Source organism: Aspergillus brasiliensis, assembly GCF_001889945.1.
Source record: "Aspergillus brasiliensis CBS 101740 unplaced genomic scaffold ASPBRscaffold_6, whole genome shotgun sequence".
Classification (NCBI taxonomy): domain Eukaryota; kingdom Fungi; phylum Ascomycota; class Eurotiomycetes; order Eurotiales; family Aspergillaceae; genus Aspergillus; species Aspergillus brasiliensis.
Genome location: NW_027137447.1, coordinates 1,016,130 through 1,032,804, shown reverse-complemented (window position 1 = coordinate 1,032,804; position 16,675 = coordinate 1,016,130). Strand labels below are relative to the sequence as shown.

Genomic DNA, 16,675 nt, shown 5'->3' with positions numbered 1-16,675 from the left:
TCGTTGAGGACTACTCTTCTTCTTCACTTTTTTTTTTTTTTTTACTACTACTACTACTTCATTTTACATAATCTGTCGATAAATAGTTTTGATTTCGGACTGGATCTCGTGGTGGAAACTATCAGGGGGTGGACGCCGTCAGCCCAGGCTGAAGATCAGACTGGCTGACTGGCTGTGGTGAGAGCATGAAGTGTGTTTTCGGTGCAACCGCGTGAACCAGGGTGGAACATCCTTGGCTACGATATCTGCAATAGACGAGGACTAGACGATGCTTTTTTTTTTTTTCTCTCTCATTCCCCTTCCTGCTGGTATACTGACTTTGGGGCCTGATGGACACGCTCTTCCAGTGAAAAGACCCAGAACGTGAGGCTGTGGTCCACTGGCGAGTCGCCGTCTGTTCCCTGCTATGCTGTAGCAGTCTGGCACGTCCAGTCAATGTTGCTGGACGCGTGCGCACAATGCAACCCGTCAGCCGGCGCCTACTGCGAGGGAAGAAATTAAAAAAAATGACGCTGGAGTCTGGACTTCCCGTCTACCCCTGAAGAGAGGGGGGCCAGTTGTCCGACGGGGAAGGGCAGCCACCAGGCGGGTGAGCAGGCCTGCCTCGACCAGTCATTGTGTCTATATCCATCTTCTTACTGCTTTTTGAGTGTGACCTGGCTGGACCTGGTCGGGATTCTATCTCGCCTGAGCAGGCAGGCAGCCTTACTTTCTGGACCAGTGATGATTTGACGATGAGACAAAACCAAACCTAGCAATTGATTGGGTTTTTTTTGTGTACTATACTTCTTTTTGATACGATGTATGATAGATACTACCTCCCACAACCATATTGAATGCGACTTCTGAATCGCATCACATACCACATGGCTACATACTTCCTATATTCCATTCATATACCGATCAATCAATAATCAATAAGTCAAATAGTAATATATGAAATAGAAGAACTACATATTCCTCCCCCCCGTAACCCTAATCGTCTCCCCACTCACATACGAAAACAACGGACTTGCCACCCCCAACACCGCCCTCGCCGCCTCCTCCGGACTGGCCGGCCGTCCCAGCGGAATATCAGGATACTCTGCAGCTTTCTTCTCAGTAGTAGTAGAAGAAGTTGATCCAGTCCGCCGACTATCCAACTGCTTCCCCGGAATCCCCAACGCCACTCTCGTCCCATCCCCCATGGCAATAAATGCCCCTTCCTCCTTGGCTGCCGTAAGCCGGGTCTTCACGAACCCAAATGCAATGGTATTCGCCCGGACACCGAACGCGGGACCCCATTCTTTGGCGATCGTTTTGGTTAGACCGGTGATGCCGGCTTTGGCGACGGCGTAGTTGGCTTGGCCACTACATTATCATAATCATATTAGTATAAGATTTGAGTATGTAGGGGTATTGCTTGATGAGTGAGATATGGAGGGTATGGAGATAGGGAGGGTGGTGGTGAACGTACGCATTCCCATGAACTCCACTCGTACTACTAATATTGATAATAACCCGGGATTCCCCATCCTTCACACGGAAGTATTTGGCTGCTGCGCGGATGAGTTTGAATGGGGCGGTGGCGTGGACGGCGAGCATCGTGTCGAATTGGTGGTTTGTCATCTATATATCCCCATTCATCATTGATAAATATTAGCATATATATACTACTATCATTACCATGGTATATAGACGATTCTGGGGGAAATCACCTTATGAATAACTCCATCCCACGTAAACCCCGCATTATTCACAATAATATGAATCTTGCCCCCACCGAACTCCGCTGCCTTGCTCACGAGTTCTTCGATGTATGTGTCGTTGAGGATGTCGCCGGGGACTGCTAGAGCCCTGATATTATCAGTACCACTGGCTGTGTTGATGGAGGTTGCTACGGCGGTGGCTTTTTCTATTTAGGATATTATCATTGCATTAGCATTTCATATTCTTTGCTTTGCTTTTCTTTGCTTTTGCTTCAATGTTTGATGAAATTCTGTTAAAGTGGGAGGGATAGGATACCTCCGTCTATATCAGCGATAACCACCTTCGCTCCCTCATTGGCAAACAGTCGAGCGGTTTCGGCGCCGATGCCTTGGCCTGCGCCGGTGATGATGGCGACTTGGTTGGCGAGAAGGCCGTGGGGGTAGTTGAGGTGGGAATTGATTTGGGAGAGGCGGTTCATTTTTATCCTTCCTTCTTCTTTTTCTTTGGTGTTCAAGTGGTTTAGATGAGTGTTGGGTGTGAATTAGTTGTGTAGTTGGATGAGAAGTAGTTGAATGATAAGTAGTTGGAGGTGTGGGGATATAAGAGGATCTACAAATGCGGAGTTGGATATGCCGAGGCTCTTTTTGTCTGCCGAATGCCGCTCGGTTGTTCCTGGACTAGTAGCGAACAATCAACTATGAATACATTACATACTACATTAGATGTATACCCTAGGTCAAAATATCAATTTCATAATCTACGTGCACAGGTTATCCGACATCGCTCGTAAAATCGTCTCCACCATCGTATCATACCCCCCCAGCATCTGCTGGATCCATTCCACCTCCAGTCCGTCCGTCCCATTGAGCTCCCGGAGCTCAGGACTCAGATGTCGACTCATCTCAACGGCGTCCTTTAGCAGCCCCAGTACCTCGCGGCACTGCAGGGCCCGCCCCTGAATGAGGTACCGGCGAATCCGGCGCGTCTCCTCCGGGCCCATCTCGTATTCGCCGTAGCCGATGATCATATGGTGATCGCCAGCGGGCGCGGACGAGAGCTCATACGATGTCCAGTACTCAAAGAGCTGGAGGGTAATATCCAGGATGGATACTGAATACAGCAGGTTTGTGTGGTCTTTGTGGCAGTTGGGGCATCGAAGAAAGTTCCGACACACGGTCAATGCGATCTTGATGCCCTGTAAGATCTGGTCCAGCCGTAGAGGCATGCTGTCAGGCAGCATGGTCCGCATCTGGTTGACGTTGTATAGGAGTGCGTTGGTGCATTCACAGGGCTGTAATGGGTTGGGGATGTGGACGGAGAGCGGACAGCCGGTGAATCCCCGGGGGATGAACTCTTTGGGAAGGAATGGCGGCGACATGGAGGGATTGAATATTGGGGCCAGCGTCTCTCCTATTGACGGGTATTCCATGGTATGATCGGTCAGTAGTGTCGAGTCGGTCAGATGCGCCCCGCGGCTATCGGGGCTTCTGGACTGACTGGCTGGACTCGTGCTTTGTGTACTCTGTACCCGTTAGATATTACCCCTGACGCGCACCAGATGAAACGAACCGTTGCGTCGACCCCGTTGTCAGTGTCATAGCTGACACGAGGCGGTTGTCCTTTGGCTACCGATTCTGCCCACCCATTGGCAGGTATCGTAGGCTTCTTCTCGTCTTGCAACTGCCCAAGTTTCCGCAGCGTGGCACGGTTCTTGCTCCCTTTGGGCTTCCCTGACCGATTGGCGACGCGATACCGACAGGGCAACCCATGACGCATACAGCGAATGCAGGCGTCCTTCCCGGATAGGTTACATTTCACCTTCGACTGTCTGCAATTCTCACAAGCAGCCCGGAGCTTCGGTGGGTCTCCGTTGCTGACGGGGTTTTCGGATTCAGCCAGCATTGATATTGCTCAGAAATTAAGAAGTAGAGCAGGATCGGTTTTGAGATGATACAAGGAGTAATAACGCGGTGAAGTCGGGCCACAAGGGGAGTCCCACGGCAAACGGGTGTGGCGAAATCACCGGAATATCAGAGAGAAAAAAGAGAAATATCAAAGCCTCTTCATCAGGACCATCGACCAACGCAATCTTATATATACCAGCCCGCCCTGGCATGCAGGGCTCGTATCGGGATTCGTGAACCGACGGCAAGCGCAGATGAAGTCAGCCGTTGTGAAACCCTAAGATTTCATCTGATCCACCTCGCATGGGAGCCGTGTCCAGTCCTCCAACTGGCAACTTCTTCAGCAATAGTCCAACTGACCTCCATCTTACTTGTCAGAAATGGCAAATGCCAGATTGCTTGGCTACCGGCCCAACTGCCTCTGATAGGGGGCTGCCTACCTCAGCCTATGCCGCGGGGGGGGCACTCCTCCAACGTAAGAAGCCTGGAAGAATAAGCTCAGGTGCAACATCGTCGTCAAGTCCAGTGGGGGCCACTAGGCCGAATAACTCTAATGTGCTCGAAGGAGCCACGACGATGCAAGACTATTGTGTCTGACGTAGCATCCAATGAGGAACCGCAGCATGCCGTCTAGGGTGATTCTATCGGTATGCAGGCCAGCACACCATGTGAGCTGTAAATCGATGCGGGAACGCATCCCTATTCGCCTGTCCGGTTTGAAATACCCAGGCAAGCGGTGAACGTTCGTGCTGTCGCAAGACCCAAGGTCTATTCTTATGATTGTATCCTGGACTTCCCCTCGTTTGCGCTTTTTCCCCCCCATTCCCTTTCTTATTCTTGCCTTCTTGGGGGAGAAAGGAAGGTTTCCTGCAATGCTTCTCTCATCTCTGGCTTGTTCTCTGTAGCCCCATGTTGCAATGGTCAGCATGTGAAATTCAGGGTTAGACATGTCTCGTATCAGCCGTGAAGACGTCAGCATCATCATCATGTCATCTCTATTACTTCTTGAGGCGATTAAGTTATGGCTACAGGTGGTGATGATGTTTAGGGGGGCGTGGCGCCCCCCTCCCCCCTTCTTCCCTCCCCCCTACCCTCCACAGGACGTCCTGCCTGTGCGATGTCCCAAGGTTTAGTAGGCGAATCACTGCGCAGCCCCAAGACAACTGTCTGCAATGCCGCTGTGTCTGTAATCAAATGCCTTTAGCAACCCGGTCAGATGAGCGATGGCGGCGCAGACCACCAGCACATGAAAGATCTGGTGGGAGCTGCCCCAGAGATCGAAGTGGCCTGGTCGCAAGCGCTCCGGGACCCGGGCCGCATAGATGGTTGCTCCCAAAATGTACAGAAAACCTTGGAGAAGCAGCCAGCCGAGCCCGATTTGGCGTGTCATCTGCTCCAGACCGTACAAGCGTAAGCCGTGGATCACGGGGAACACCGCTGACAGACCCATGCCGACAAACATGGCCGCACGGAATGGCCGCCACCGAGGCGTCCGGAAATGAGGGAAGATCGAAACAAGGATGCAGCCAAGACCGAGGGCGCAGATCATCGTCCAATACAACCGTTGCAGATCAGGCATACAGTAGAATCCAAAGTACACGCTAGGCACAAAGCTGCCCACGATGAGCCCTACGATACCAATATAGTCAAACGTGTTTCCGATGCGGGCCACGAGGGGGGAATGATTCGAAATGGTATGATATGTTGCAGACATGCCCAAGCAGAAGGCTGCCCCCGCGAAGAAGCATCCAAAAGCAACCAGATCCGCCTGAGTGGCATTCGCATATCGCGGAGCTAGTGCCCGATAGAGAAGCCCAGCCGCGGGAACGGCCAGTAGGGACGGCAGCAGATGCGTGTAGATGTTGACCGTTTCATTGTGAAGGTAGGTCAAGGACTGCAAGGAGACCAGAAGAGAGAACGAAGCCGGCCGATAGCCCGTGTGGATGTGCTGGTTGTCGCGCTGCCAATGAGGCAGATCATCCCAGTGAAGAAGCTTTCTGATGACTTGGGAAGGCTGTTCCAACACCGCAGCTGCCACCACAGCAGGCTGACTGGTACCCAGATCCTTCTCATGGGATTGAGTGGGGCGACGCTGGCGAGTGGACATATTCCTCACATGCAGGATGCAGACAGAGTGACAGATCCCAGATCTCCGGTGAGCAGATGGCTAAGCGGCTGCTCCGTAATCGGGGTGGTCGTTCTCGGGGGGAGTATACGCGTGAGAATGAGGTAAGATGACCGTCTAACAAGAGCAGCAAAAAGAAATATGTACACGGAAAAGCAGAGAAAAGGGTCAAGAAGAAGCAAAACAACCCCCAAAAAACACCCCCAACCCGAAGTGATGGTGAGATACTGAAGAAGAGCGTTGGGGATTCCGCGGAGTATCGCCGTTCCCTTTTTGGGACTTTTGGCTCGTTGGGAAACCTCACAAACAGTGCAAATGATACAAACAAACCGGCACTTCCCCGATGGGATCCCCGCAGATCATTCACCAGTCCGTCACTTTGAATAGCTTCATCCTGCAATTTGAGCATGACGCAGTATCAATAACCTCTTTCACTTTTCTTTTTCTTTTTCTTTTTTTTTTGACCCACTATATATTCATCATGGCTAGTCATGCGCAGCCCGGAAAAGCCCCAGGCAGTCGGCTAAAGCCCGTGGCAGACTCGCTAGACACTGTGGGGTTTGTATCTAAAGGCGATCGAAAGTATGCCCACGGCCTCCTGATCCTCATGGTGGAGCGACGATGCGGTTACCTGCGGCAGCGCTGACGCTCACAGATTGCTAGACCATAAGGTTCAGAAAGAGTACTATGACAAGATTGTAAATCGGTACATGGAGTTCTGCGCCCGCCATTCTAAAGACCTAGAAGCGGCATGGACGTCACTTCCCAAGAGCGCCTCGAGCGATGCCACCAGCAATCCACCAGCTTCTCTTCCCTCCTCAAACAATAAGTCGACAGGGCCCCGTAGTCCCTCTCCATCCACCGAACTATCCACCCTCCTCCTCTCCCTCCGCAAGCTGCGCGAGGCGGTTTTGGCTACCAGCTCCAAGATTCCCATCTCATTCTCCCAGCAAGTCCATATCTTTTCCATCCAAATCGCCATTCAAGCCCGACATCCTCCATCATATTTTCCTTCCTTTCGCTACATTCTAGAGGAATTACACACTCCTGCTCACCCATTGCCGGACTCTGACCTGAAAGACCTCATCTCGTATTGGATTCTGGATTACGCATGTCGACAGGAGGACATGGTTGCTGCTTATCAGCTACGTGCGCGTGCCCGCAGACGATACGGTTTTCAGTCATCGACTATAGACCGTGTCTTGAACGCCCTGGCACATGATAACTGGATTGTGTTCTGGCAGATCCGGCAAGATGTAGATTCCCGGATGCGCGCCGTCATGAATTGGGCTGAAGACCGCGTCAGACGACATGCCCTCAGAGCAGTCGGCAAAGCTTATCTCAGCACTGACACCCGATGGATCACCGAGGGTTGCACCGGTGACAGACATTGGACGTGGGAGAACCTGGTAAAGGCGGAGAGCCTGGGTTGGGAGAAAGAAGGCGACAAAATCATCATCCGAAAGCCAAGGCAAAGACCCCAAAATAACCTTGCACCTATCAAGGAGAATCCGTGATGTTATCGATCTGTTATTGATTGCTGCATCGTTTATATGGCGCTGATGCGGGCATTGGCGGAGTATGGCGTTTGTTTCAGGTGTATAGACGGCTATATAGTAGGAGGATCCGACAGGCATTTTTATAATAGCGCACCAGTCCTAGATTGAGGGGCCTTTTCGCCATCGAGTCTGGTTCATCTGTGCTTCCTGCTGCCCTCATTATAGTTTGAAATCCCCGTTAGGCCGATCAAGATTAGTGGTCCCAGTGACAGGTTGTCGGGCCACGGTTTCTACGAGGTCGGTCTTCAGCTTGGTGGATTTATCAGAGCATAGCTCGTAGACAGTCGAGAGGTTGAACACGAGACTCGAGAACGAGTGGTTTGCGTGCACCAGTGACTCAAGGACCTCACGTGCCTATTGCAGCATGGTTAAGCACGGGCTTGGTAGTAGGTAATCTGTGTGGAATATGACTTACTTCGTTCAACCTACCAGTGTACAACAAGCACACTGCCAGATTCTGCGAGATCATGGCCTCATCGGGTCTGCGTTCCTCGTTGCCAAGTAAGGCGCGCCATTCAACCACTGCGTCATCGTACTGACCCTCGGCCATACTGAGAAGCGGGCGGAACACGTCGTTCCCTGCATCGGTCGCCTCGCCACACACCTGCCTCGCGGCATCGAGGTCGCCAATTATGAGCATCAAAAGTACTTTTCGCAGCTTGTTGATCTCGCTTTCCGACTCTGCCATGTGCAAGCTAGCGAGTGACCTCCTGGCGGCGTCCAGATCCCCCATCTCAATTAGTGCATTCACATTTCTCATCCCGAGGTCAGACAGTCGTTCTCTCCACAACTTGCGCTCTTCGGGATCCAAGTCTGGGCGCAGAATTTCCCTTCGCGCTTCTAAGCCAATCTCGTAAAGTCCGCCAATGCCCCTACGTGAGTCGCCGAATCCAATGCTTTGGAGTCTGATAGCCAACACCCGTAGGGGCCATGGTACGATGTGACGAGGATAGCTTGGATGCTTATCAGACGTCCCGGAAATCGGTTCCACATAATAGAACGCAGAGCTGAGGTCTTCGAGCGCCTTCGACTCTTGCGCTGCAATAATCGTATTACCTGATAATTGCAGACACGCTAGCCGTGTGTAAAATAGAGCAAAGATTCGTTTTATGTCAGTAGGCGAGATCAAGGAGGATGTTAAAATCGTCCCACATAGGTAAGCGGCGAGCAGAAAGTGACCCTCGGCCAGAAGCCGTTCAAGGGTGGCTAGGCTTGTGGACAGCGATTCATCTGACGTTGGGGCAAGGAACTCAGAGCGAAGCGCGTGCGGTATTTCTATCTGAGAGAGTGAATGATACACATCATACCGGAGCAGGTACGAGAGGTCCTTCTCCACCGTTGGAGGCAGTTCATCCGGCCCCAATGGGTCCAGTTTGTCAAAAGAAGCGCCGGTGAATCCACCATTGTCTGCTGTAGCCGGTCTTGGGGATGCGGCTGTGTTCACTGTGTCGGAGCCGAGGGGGCTAGTAATTGTTAGTATATACCTCAGTGATCAAGCAGATTCCGCCGCTCACTCATCTGGCTGATCTAAAGGGCCTTTTGTCGTGCTACGCGGCCTTGAAGCTAGGACGAATCAGCCTTGTATTCTCCGGAATGCCGCTGATACAACGCATTGAACATTAATACTCCTTACATCTAGAGACATTGCGGGCGTGTTTGGATGGCGAAGCCTCCATAGCTGTAGCAATAGAGAGAATAACAGTTCTTGATGTCAGCCCAGTCGAGAAACTTTCGAATCTTGCACTCAGGTCCCACGGTAGAAACTCCTTCTGTTGGAGAGCTCTTCTATCTAGGAACCGGGGGAAGTTGCTTGCCAGCATAATAATGCGGGATCCCCAACCTCGAAGGCGGAAGGACATTCTGCCCTGGGCGGTGAAGGGATCGGCCCGGACAGACAAACTGGCCCCATTCAAACCGTCAATCGCGTCTACTCCCGGCTGGTAATCTTAAGTAGTAGCCACACGATCACCAACCGACCATACTTACACCTCTATATAAAGGCCACTCTCAGGATCGCACCATCGTTGCTTTATACCCTCTGGCTTGAACTGTCTTCCAAAGTTTCGCCGAATATCTTGCATCTTCATTCGGCACCATGACTCTCGCCGAAGAGCTCCGCTCGAGAAACTTCAGTACGGACTTGCCTTGTTTACTATGACTTATTCTTTGACATACGAAGCAAGGGATAACTAACACTTCATCACATAGGTATCTATGGACAATGGTTTGTACCTCTCTTCTCCGTTTCCTATCTCGCCCGCCGCTGCCCAACTGTACGCCTTTGCAACATTTGCGAAAACAAATCATGGCTGCCTGGATCTCCAGCACAGCGCTTGGCGCTGTCATGAAAGGCCCTCTTCAGTTGCCGCCTTGCGCAACCATACACACTCAATGATCGCGCATAGACTTTGGGCGACTGCGACAACATCGGAGCAATATTCATGGCGTTTGCCGGACTACTTTGCTAATTGATGTCTGACCTAGGACGGGCGTGATCTGCATCGTCTTGTGCTTGGCTCTCGGTATCGCCAACATCTTCTCGTTCGACGTCGTGATCATCATCTTTAGTGTTCTGTGCCTGTGAGATACTCACCTGCAACTCCTACACTGGTCTCAGAAGCTTACAATACGCAGTATCTCCGGTTTGATCCTCATCTTCGCCGAAGTGCCCTTCCTCCTCAGAATATGCCCCACATCACCAAAGTTCGATGCATTTATCCGACGCTTCACCACAAACTGGATGCGCGCTGCAATGTATACGGTGATGAGTGTTGTGCAATGGCTTAGTCTCATCAAGTCCGCTACTAGTCTGATCGCGGCTGCCGTTTTCCTACTCATTGCTGGTTTATTCTATGCGCTGGCGGGTCTCAAGAGCCAGGAATTCGTCGGTAGCAAGACTTTGGGCGGCCAAGGCCTTGCGCAGATGATTGTTTAAGACCATGGTCGGAGATGTTATCTATGAGGCTAAGGTACGCCGTTCGCCTGTCATGCAGCTGTTGTACATGCCGTCTTCAGCATGCGTGCACGGAACTCGGAAAGAGCCAATTTCCTGCATGCTAATTCGTTTCTCCTGCAGGTGACCAACATAGAATGAGAAATAGAGACGGCCAAAGAGCCATCTCTGGGCTGAATGCGCTACGATTATGAATCGACTGTGCTGTTCTTGACGCTGCCGAGCAGGGTCTTGTACTCGTATAGCATACTGTTTTGAAATTGGGATCCCTACGACTCGAGCTACTGGACTTTCTGCTCATGTGCCTTTTATTGATCTTCTTCTTTGTGTCGTATTCCAGTCCTGTTTTTGCTCTTTGAAGCTTGCCTAAAAGCTGTTGCAATGAGTTTTAGATGAATCATGTAATATTTACCATTTCGCCCCAGCGAATACCCGATTAGCATCCTGGCGATGATTGAATGGATTTGTTTGCATAGAACTAGGCTGTAGAGATTGCGAGCTGTAGATACGGTCCCCAAAGCGGGGAGATAATAATGGAACGCATCATAAATGAAGCAATCTCCTATACTAGCAACCAGTTACATTTGAGTGCAATGATCTGATGTTGTGCCCAGGAGGTCGTGCATAGCTGAGTCAGCGGTGAAGTTATCCCCAGATAAGATAAGCACAACTCATCCAAGCGAAAACCCTCAAAATTCGACTCCGCCGAAACAATCGAAATCCCACACGCCGACGCCGAACCGCTACGCCAGACGACGTGCCCCCCTCTCCTCCCCACCCATCCCCCCCGACCGTTTGCCGGACAATTTCCTACTCGTCGACAGACGTACTTCTATCGCAAAATGTCCTACGAAGAGCGCGCCAACGCGCACCCCAACCTGGGCGACGAGTCCGATGTGGAGGAGGAAGCGCTTGTCAACGACTACCGCGAGCAGGTCAACTTCGATGATGGCATGAGCGAGTTGGACAGAACGACATCCCTTGGAGGTGGCTCCCAGACGCAGGATCTTCAGGCACAGCTCGCTGCTGCTGCCACCCCGCTCGAGTACCAGGCTACCCTCGAGACCAAGTTCGCAAGCTACGACAACTACTGCAGCCTTTTCCACTACATCTTGAACTCTGAGGGTCCGGTTGAGCTCGAGGTTCCTTCTGTACGTACTACTCCATCTATCAGGTGCGACAGGCTGCGGCTGCGGCTGCAGCTGTATTCGATACACGATTTGCTGCCTTGACCTGCAATTGTGTGCGGTTGAATCGCCGCGGTTGATACACTGTACTAACTAGCCCGTTTTCCTTGTCAATAGTACTACTGGGCCTGGGATGTCATCGACGAGTTCATCTACCAGTTCGAATCCTTCTGCCGCTACCGCAACCGTGTCGCTCGCAGCGGCTCCAACGAGGAGGAGGCCCAGCTTCTCCGTGAGAACCCGAACACGTGGGGTTGCTACTCCGTGCTTAACGTCCTCTACTCCCTCATCCAAAGGTCGCAGATCAACGAGCAATTGGCTGCCATCAAGCGTGGTGAGGACCCCTTGGCGTTTGCTGGAGAGTATGGCTCCCGCCCTCTGTACAAGATGCTGGGTTACTTCTCCATCATTGGACTCCTGCGTGTCCACTGTCTGTTGGGTGACTTCAGCCTTGCCCTCAAGACTCTCGACGACATCGAGATGAACAAGAAGGCCATGTTCGCCCGTGTTATGGCGGCCCACTTCACCACCTACTACTATGTCGGTTTCTCCTACATGATGATGCGTCGCTATGCCGATGCCATCCGCATGTTCAGCCACATCCTGGTCTACGTTTCCCGGACCAAGAACTTCCAGAAGGGTGGCAACAGCTACGATGCCATCGCCAAGAAGAACGACCAGATGTACGCTCTCATCGCCATCTGTGTTGCTCTCCACCCCACTCGCCTGGATGACACCATCCACTCCGCTCTGCGTGAGAAGTACGGCGAGCAGCTTAACCGCCTGCAGCATGGTGGCCCCGAGGCCCTTCCTCTGTTCGAGGAGCTCTTCCGTTCGGCCTGCCCCAAGTTCATCAGCCCCACTCCTCCCGACTTCGAGAACCCGGCTCTTAACGTCGACCCTGTTGACCACCACACCGCCATCTTCATGGATGAGGTCAAGAACACCCTGTACAACCCTACCATCCGCTCCTACCTGAAGCTCTACACCACCATGGACCTGAAGAAGCTGGCTGGCTTCCTGGAGGTTGAGCCCGAGAAGCTCCGCTCTTGGCTCCTCATCAACAAGCAGCGCAGCCGTCAGGTGCGCTGGGTTGAGGGCGGCCTTCTGGAGGGCGAGCCGGTCAACGCCAACGACCTCGACTACGCTCTGGAGAACGACCTCATCCACGTCAGCGAGACCAAGGCTGGACGTCGTCTGGTGGACTGGTACCTCAGGAACCTTGCTCGCGTCTACTAAGTCCGAGTACGCTACAGCGACCCCTTCTTGTGTCAAGACGCATATTCCTACGGTCATTTGACTTGAGATATGTGTTCGGTCTGTAACTAGACCCACGAGGGGTTACTCAATCTCAGCAAGGAACCACGAGAGACACTTTTGAAGTGCAAACGGAAAGAAGGGGGTGTGGTCCAGGAGATATCATCAGCTGGGATGGGGAACGTCGGAAAATCGAATCCAACAATGGCCGTAAGTCGTGTTTCTCGAACGGGTCATATAACTCTCTCACCTTTGTGGTCCGTTCACTCACGTCTTTCCCCCACCCTACCAACATTATGATTTCTTTTTTTTTATTTTATCTATTTATTTATTCTGTCCTCCGCTCCCATATCTTGCTTCGATTGTCCATGCTTCTCATTACTCAGAGGGGTTGGTTGCACAACCCTTGACCATCCTGGTTACAGGTTTGGAGTCGACAAAAAGAATTCTTATTTTTTTCCCTTTTTGTTTCATTTGAGGAAATGTTCAAGGCGTATCCCATTATGCTTGTGTTTGGTTTTGCTTCCGGTTCGACACGGTCTGGTCTGTGTGCATCGAGCTGTTTGTGTCTTAGCTAGCAGAGGACAGACAGGGATGTAGAATCCGCATGATGAAATAGATGATGACTTAAGCAAACGTTCTCGTTGAATATCTAGAAAGAAGCGGGGTTTGGGGGTATAGCATTATTCTATCTCATATTCTAGTATGATACACATATACAGTTAAAGTTGGGTCCAGGAATGATACCTATCTAGCTAGGTCCTCATTCAATCCTGAACATCAAAACTAGTTCCACACCCACAGTTACTCGTTGCGCGAGGGTTATCCACAATCTTGAATTGACTTCCAATCAACTCCATCGTATAATCCACCGTACTGCCCGAAAGAAGCTCCAGCGATGGCTCATCCATGACTACTTTAGCTTCGCCGGCGCCCGCTGCCTCCGCCTCACCCTCCTCAGCCTCGGCTGCAAAGATGGTATCTTCCTCCGCGTCGATCTTGGATGCGGCCTCCAGGGACATCAAGTATTGAAATCCATGGCATCCACCACTTGTGACAGTGATGCGGAGATGGTGGTAGGGGTTTTCCTCCTTGGTGATGGAGGGGGACGAGGAGGGGTCTGTGATTTCGCGGAGACGCTGTGGGAGATACATTAGTGAGGTTCAATAGAATTATTGTGAAGGGTGAATTGAAGAGCCAAAAAGAATGTTCCCTCCGGAGAAGAAGGAAAAATGCAAAAACAAAAACATACAACAGAAGGGATTCGCTGGTGGTCACCCACCCAACTACTAACCTCCCGGCGTGTGGCTTAAGTACGGCTGAGCGGACGGGAAGCCCTGTTCTCCACACCCTGTGGTCGTATGTATTTATTCCATACTTGAAAGGGTTCATATCGTGGCTAACAGTAGACTAGCTCCGGTGATCCGGCGCATTTGTTGCCAATGCGCCTGTGTCTCCGTTTCGCTGTCCGAGCTCAACCCAGGCCGTACCCTCGCCACATTTTTGCAATCCTTCTCCGGAACAGGTATAGTATATGCGTGCAGGGACAGAAAAAGAATATTGTTCAACGTACCTCCGCGGCTCTCGGCGAGATACTAATCAACAACTCCTTCCCCTCTTCATCAACTCTCGGGTTTTGTAGCACCTTGGTAGCTGCTCGGATACTCGATGTGGAAAAGGAAGAGCGTTGTCCGAAAGCGTCAAATCGGAATACTGATCGTGGTGAGGGTGTGGAAGAGGAGCTGCTCGCCCGCGGGCAAAGGAATCTGGGCCGGAGCGTGGATCGTTGGGAAACTGTATCGCAGAAAGATGCGGAGAAGCTCAATGTCGGCAACGTTGCCGGGGAAAGTGCAGAAACCGCAGTGCGAGGAGAATGAGAGCGGGAGAGCCGGCGGGCGGCTGTTGAGAGGATCGGACGGGACATGTTTGTCGTCATGGAGGGGAGAGTAAGGTCAAGAAAAGGCGACTGAAGGAGAGCTTTTGTTGGAGAAGGAAGACTGGATTGATAATATGATCGGAGGCTCGGAGCAGCCATCGAAAAGAAGGTATTACTCTGCCGTTAGTCAGAGGGTTCGGGATGACGCCATTGGTCGATCGGGGACCGGCCAGAAGCGGCAGAATCGAGATAATCGCGGGGAACTTCATTGGTTTTGCTTGACATTACCATGACTGTAGCTGTTTCTTCTTCTTATTCTTCTTCCCTGTTGTTGCACATGATTGTATAATAGACGCAGATCTTGGATATATTTTGTTTCTCTTTGCCAGTATATAGTTTTCTCGCCATACCGAGAGAGCTTGTGAATCATGAGTTCTCAACCTGCACATGGAACGAGCGTCAGCTCCCCGCCTTCCTATAAGACTGATAGCAAAGCCTTCAACAAGGAATATGCAGAGTCTCTCGATGCACAGGATCCTTTGCGCGACTTCCGACAGGAATTTATCATTCCCTCTAAAGTTGATCTGAAAAGAAAGACCCTAGCAATCGACGATAGCTGTACGTACCGTAGCTTCTTCTTAACTATACTATGCTATTCATCACTAACCATTTGCCCTCTCGTTCAGCCAATGATGAGTCGGATCCCCGGTGTATATATCTTTGTGGAAACTCATTGGGCGTTCAGCCTCGCAATGCCCGCAAGTACATTGAATACTATCTACGAACATGGGCTATCAAGGGCGTGACTGGGCATTTCCTTCCACATGAGGACCAATTGCTCCCACCCTTTGTTGATGTCGATGAGGCTGGTGCGAAGCTTATGGCCCCGATTGTGGGAGCTCTGGAAAGTGAAGTTGCAGTAATGGGAACGCTGACAGCAAATTTACACTTTTTGATGGCGAGCTTCTACCGTCCGACCCAGGAGAGGTATAAGATTATCTTGGAAGGGAAGGCGTTCCCGAGTGACCATGTGGGTTCGAATCCGACAATCATTTGAGATGCAACCATCTAATCCATCGAGTATAGTACGCCATCGAATCACAGATTCGCCACCACAATCTTCGCCCAGAGGATGCCATGGTTCTCATCGAGCCGGAGGACCGCTTGAAGCCCATTCTGCGAACCGAGCAGATTCTTCGGGTTATTGATGAACACGCTTCAAGCACAGCGCTTGTGCTTCTTTCCGGTATTCAATTCTATACAGGACAATACTTCGACATTGAGAAGATTACCGCGCATGCCCAATCTAAGGGGATTCTCGTTGGCTGGGACTGTGCGCATGCGGCAGGCAATGTCGATCTGCGACTGCACGACTGGAATGTAGACTTTGCTGCATGGTGTAATTACAAGTACCTCAACAGTGGTCCGGGTGGGATGGCAGCTTTGTTCGTGCATGAGAGACATGGCCGGGTCGACATGGACAAGGTTGGCAGTGAGGAGGAGCCATTCCGTCCGCGCCTCTCGGGTTGGTGGGGAGGCGACAAGAAGACTCGCTTCCTTATGAACAACAGTAAGCTTCCTTTCTGTCACATTTTATGCAGCGACTAACTGAGGACCGCAGACTTCCTTCCCCAGACGGGTGCTGCGGGATTCCAGCTATCCAATCCTTCCGTCCTGGATATGAATGCAGTCGTGGCGTCTCTTGAGCTGTTCAACCGGACGTCGATGGCGGAGATCCGTCAAAAGTCCTTGAACGCCACGGGATACTTGGAGCATCTCCTTCTGAACTCTCCTGCAGACTTCCCTTCTGGGAAACGACCTTTCTCCATCATTACACCTTCGAACCCAGCAGAGCGTGGTGCACAACTCAGTCTGCTGCTGGAACCTGGACTTTTGGACAGCGTCTTGGAGACACTAGAAGAGCATGGGGTTGTAGTCGATGAAAGAAAACCCGACGTCATCAGAGTGGCACCGGCACCTTTGTACAACACATACACGGAGGTGTGGGAGTTTTGCCAGATCTTCTTCGACGCCTGTCAGAAGGCCTTGCAGGCACGACAGTAATCAGCCAGTAGTAAGTATATCGGGCTGCTAATTCTGGGTTGGACTTTTGCGCGTATGCCAT

General features: G+C 51.5%; 9 protein-coding genes across 9 annotated transcripts; 4 read left to right on the top strand and 5 right to left on the bottom strand.

The window, feature by feature from the left end:
• Positions 1 to 121: 121 nt before the first annotated feature.
• Positions 122 to 616, bottom strand: ASPBRDRAFT_55151 (uncharacterized protein; the record flags this gene model as incomplete). Its single annotated transcript, XM_067627350.1, has 2 exons — positions 122 to 482; positions 567 to 616. The coding sequence occupies 2 exons, from the start codon at positions 614 to 616 to the stop codon at positions 122 to 124; spliced, it is 411 nt and encodes a 136-aa protein (XP_067479136.1).
• A 334-nt stretch (positions 617 to 950) lies between these two features.
• Positions 951 to 3,591, bottom strand: ASPBRDRAFT_125570 (uncharacterized protein; the record flags this gene model as incomplete). The annotated part of the gene is made up of 6 exons (XM_067617801.1): positions 951 to 1,350; positions 1,457 to 1,608; positions 1,698 to 1,894; positions 2,005 to 2,174; positions 2,469 to 3,211; positions 3,259 to 3,591. 6 exons carry the CDS (start codon positions 3,589 to 3,591, stop codon positions 951 to 953), a joined length of 1,995 nt encoding a protein of 664 aa, XP_067479135.1.
• Positions 3,592 to 4,734: 1,143 nt separating this feature from the next.
• Positions 4,735 to 5,700, bottom strand: ASPBRDRAFT_125802 (hemolysin III family protein; the record flags this gene model as incomplete). The annotated part of the gene is made up of 1 exon (XM_067617820.1): positions 4,735 to 5,700. One exon carries the CDS (start codon positions 5,698 to 5,700, stop codon positions 4,735 to 4,737), a length of 966 nt encoding a protein of 321 aa, XP_067479134.1.
• Positions 5,701 to 6,199: 499 nt separating this feature from the next.
• Positions 6,200 to 7,235, top strand: ASPBRDRAFT_124811 (uncharacterized protein; the record flags this gene model as incomplete). The annotated part of the gene is made up of 2 exons (XM_067617730.1): positions 6,200 to 6,300; positions 6,374 to 7,235. 2 exons carry the CDS (start codon positions 6,200 to 6,202, stop codon positions 7,233 to 7,235), a joined length of 963 nt encoding a protein of 320 aa, XP_067479133.1.
• Positions 7,236 to 7,436: 201 nt separating this feature from the next.
• ASPBRDRAFT_55147 (uncharacterized protein) lies at positions 7,437 to 8,953 on the bottom strand (the record flags this gene model as incomplete). The annotated part of the gene is made up of 4 exons (XM_067627349.1): positions 7,437 to 7,631; positions 7,693 to 8,740; positions 8,792 to 8,840; positions 8,911 to 8,953. 4 exons carry the CDS (start codon positions 8,951 to 8,953, stop codon positions 7,437 to 7,439), a joined length of 1,335 nt encoding a protein of 444 aa, XP_067479132.1.
• A 263-nt stretch (positions 8,954 to 9,216) lies between these two features.
• Positions 9,217 to 10,567, top strand: ASPBRDRAFT_43252 (Tvp18 family protein). Its single transcript, XM_067624959.1, has 5 exons — positions 9,217 to 9,409; positions 9,486 to 9,501; positions 9,762 to 9,857; positions 9,912 to 10,246; positions 10,354 to 10,567. The coding sequence occupies exons 1-4, from the start codon at positions 9,373 to 9,375 to the stop codon at positions 10,210 to 10,212; spliced, it is 450 nt and encodes a 149-aa protein (XP_067479131.1). The 5' UTR covers positions 9,217 to 9,372; the 3' UTR covers positions 10,213 to 10,246; positions 10,354 to 10,567.
• A 371-nt stretch (positions 10,568 to 10,938) lies between these two features.
• On the top strand, positions 10,939 to 13,114 carry ASPBRDRAFT_65600 (putative eukaryotic translation initiation factor 3 subunit EifCl). The gene is made up of 2 exons (XM_067628566.1): positions 10,939 to 11,381; positions 11,535 to 13,114. The coding sequence occupies exons 1-2, from the start codon at positions 11,073 to 11,075 to the stop codon at positions 12,654 to 12,656; spliced, it is 1,431 nt and encodes a 476-aa protein (XP_067479130.1). The 5' UTR covers positions 10,939 to 11,072; the 3' UTR covers positions 12,657 to 13,114.
• Positions 13,115 to 13,334: 220 nt separating this feature from the next.
• Positions 13,335 to 14,668, bottom strand: ASPBRDRAFT_43249 (HesB/IscA family protein). The gene is made up of 2 exons (XM_067624958.1): positions 14,248 to 14,668; positions 13,335 to 13,813 (listed from the first exon to the last, which is right to left on the bottom strand). Exons 1-2 carry the CDS (start codon positions 14,596 to 14,598, stop codon positions 13,442 to 13,444), a joined length of 723 nt encoding a protein of 240 aa, XP_067479129.1. The 5' UTR covers positions 14,599 to 14,668; the 3' UTR covers positions 13,335 to 13,441.
• Positions 14,669 to 14,978: 310 nt separating this feature from the next.
• On the top strand, positions 14,979 to 16,614 carry bna5-1 (kynureninase; the record flags this gene model as incomplete). Its single annotated transcript, XM_067617785.1, has 4 exons — positions 14,979 to 15,168; positions 15,237 to 15,580; positions 15,637 to 16,120; positions 16,172 to 16,614. The coding sequence occupies 4 exons, from the start codon at positions 14,979 to 14,981 to the stop codon at positions 16,612 to 16,614; spliced, it is 1,461 nt and encodes a 486-aa protein (XP_067479128.1).
• Between the last annotated feature and the right edge of the window lie 61 nt (positions 16,615 to 16,675).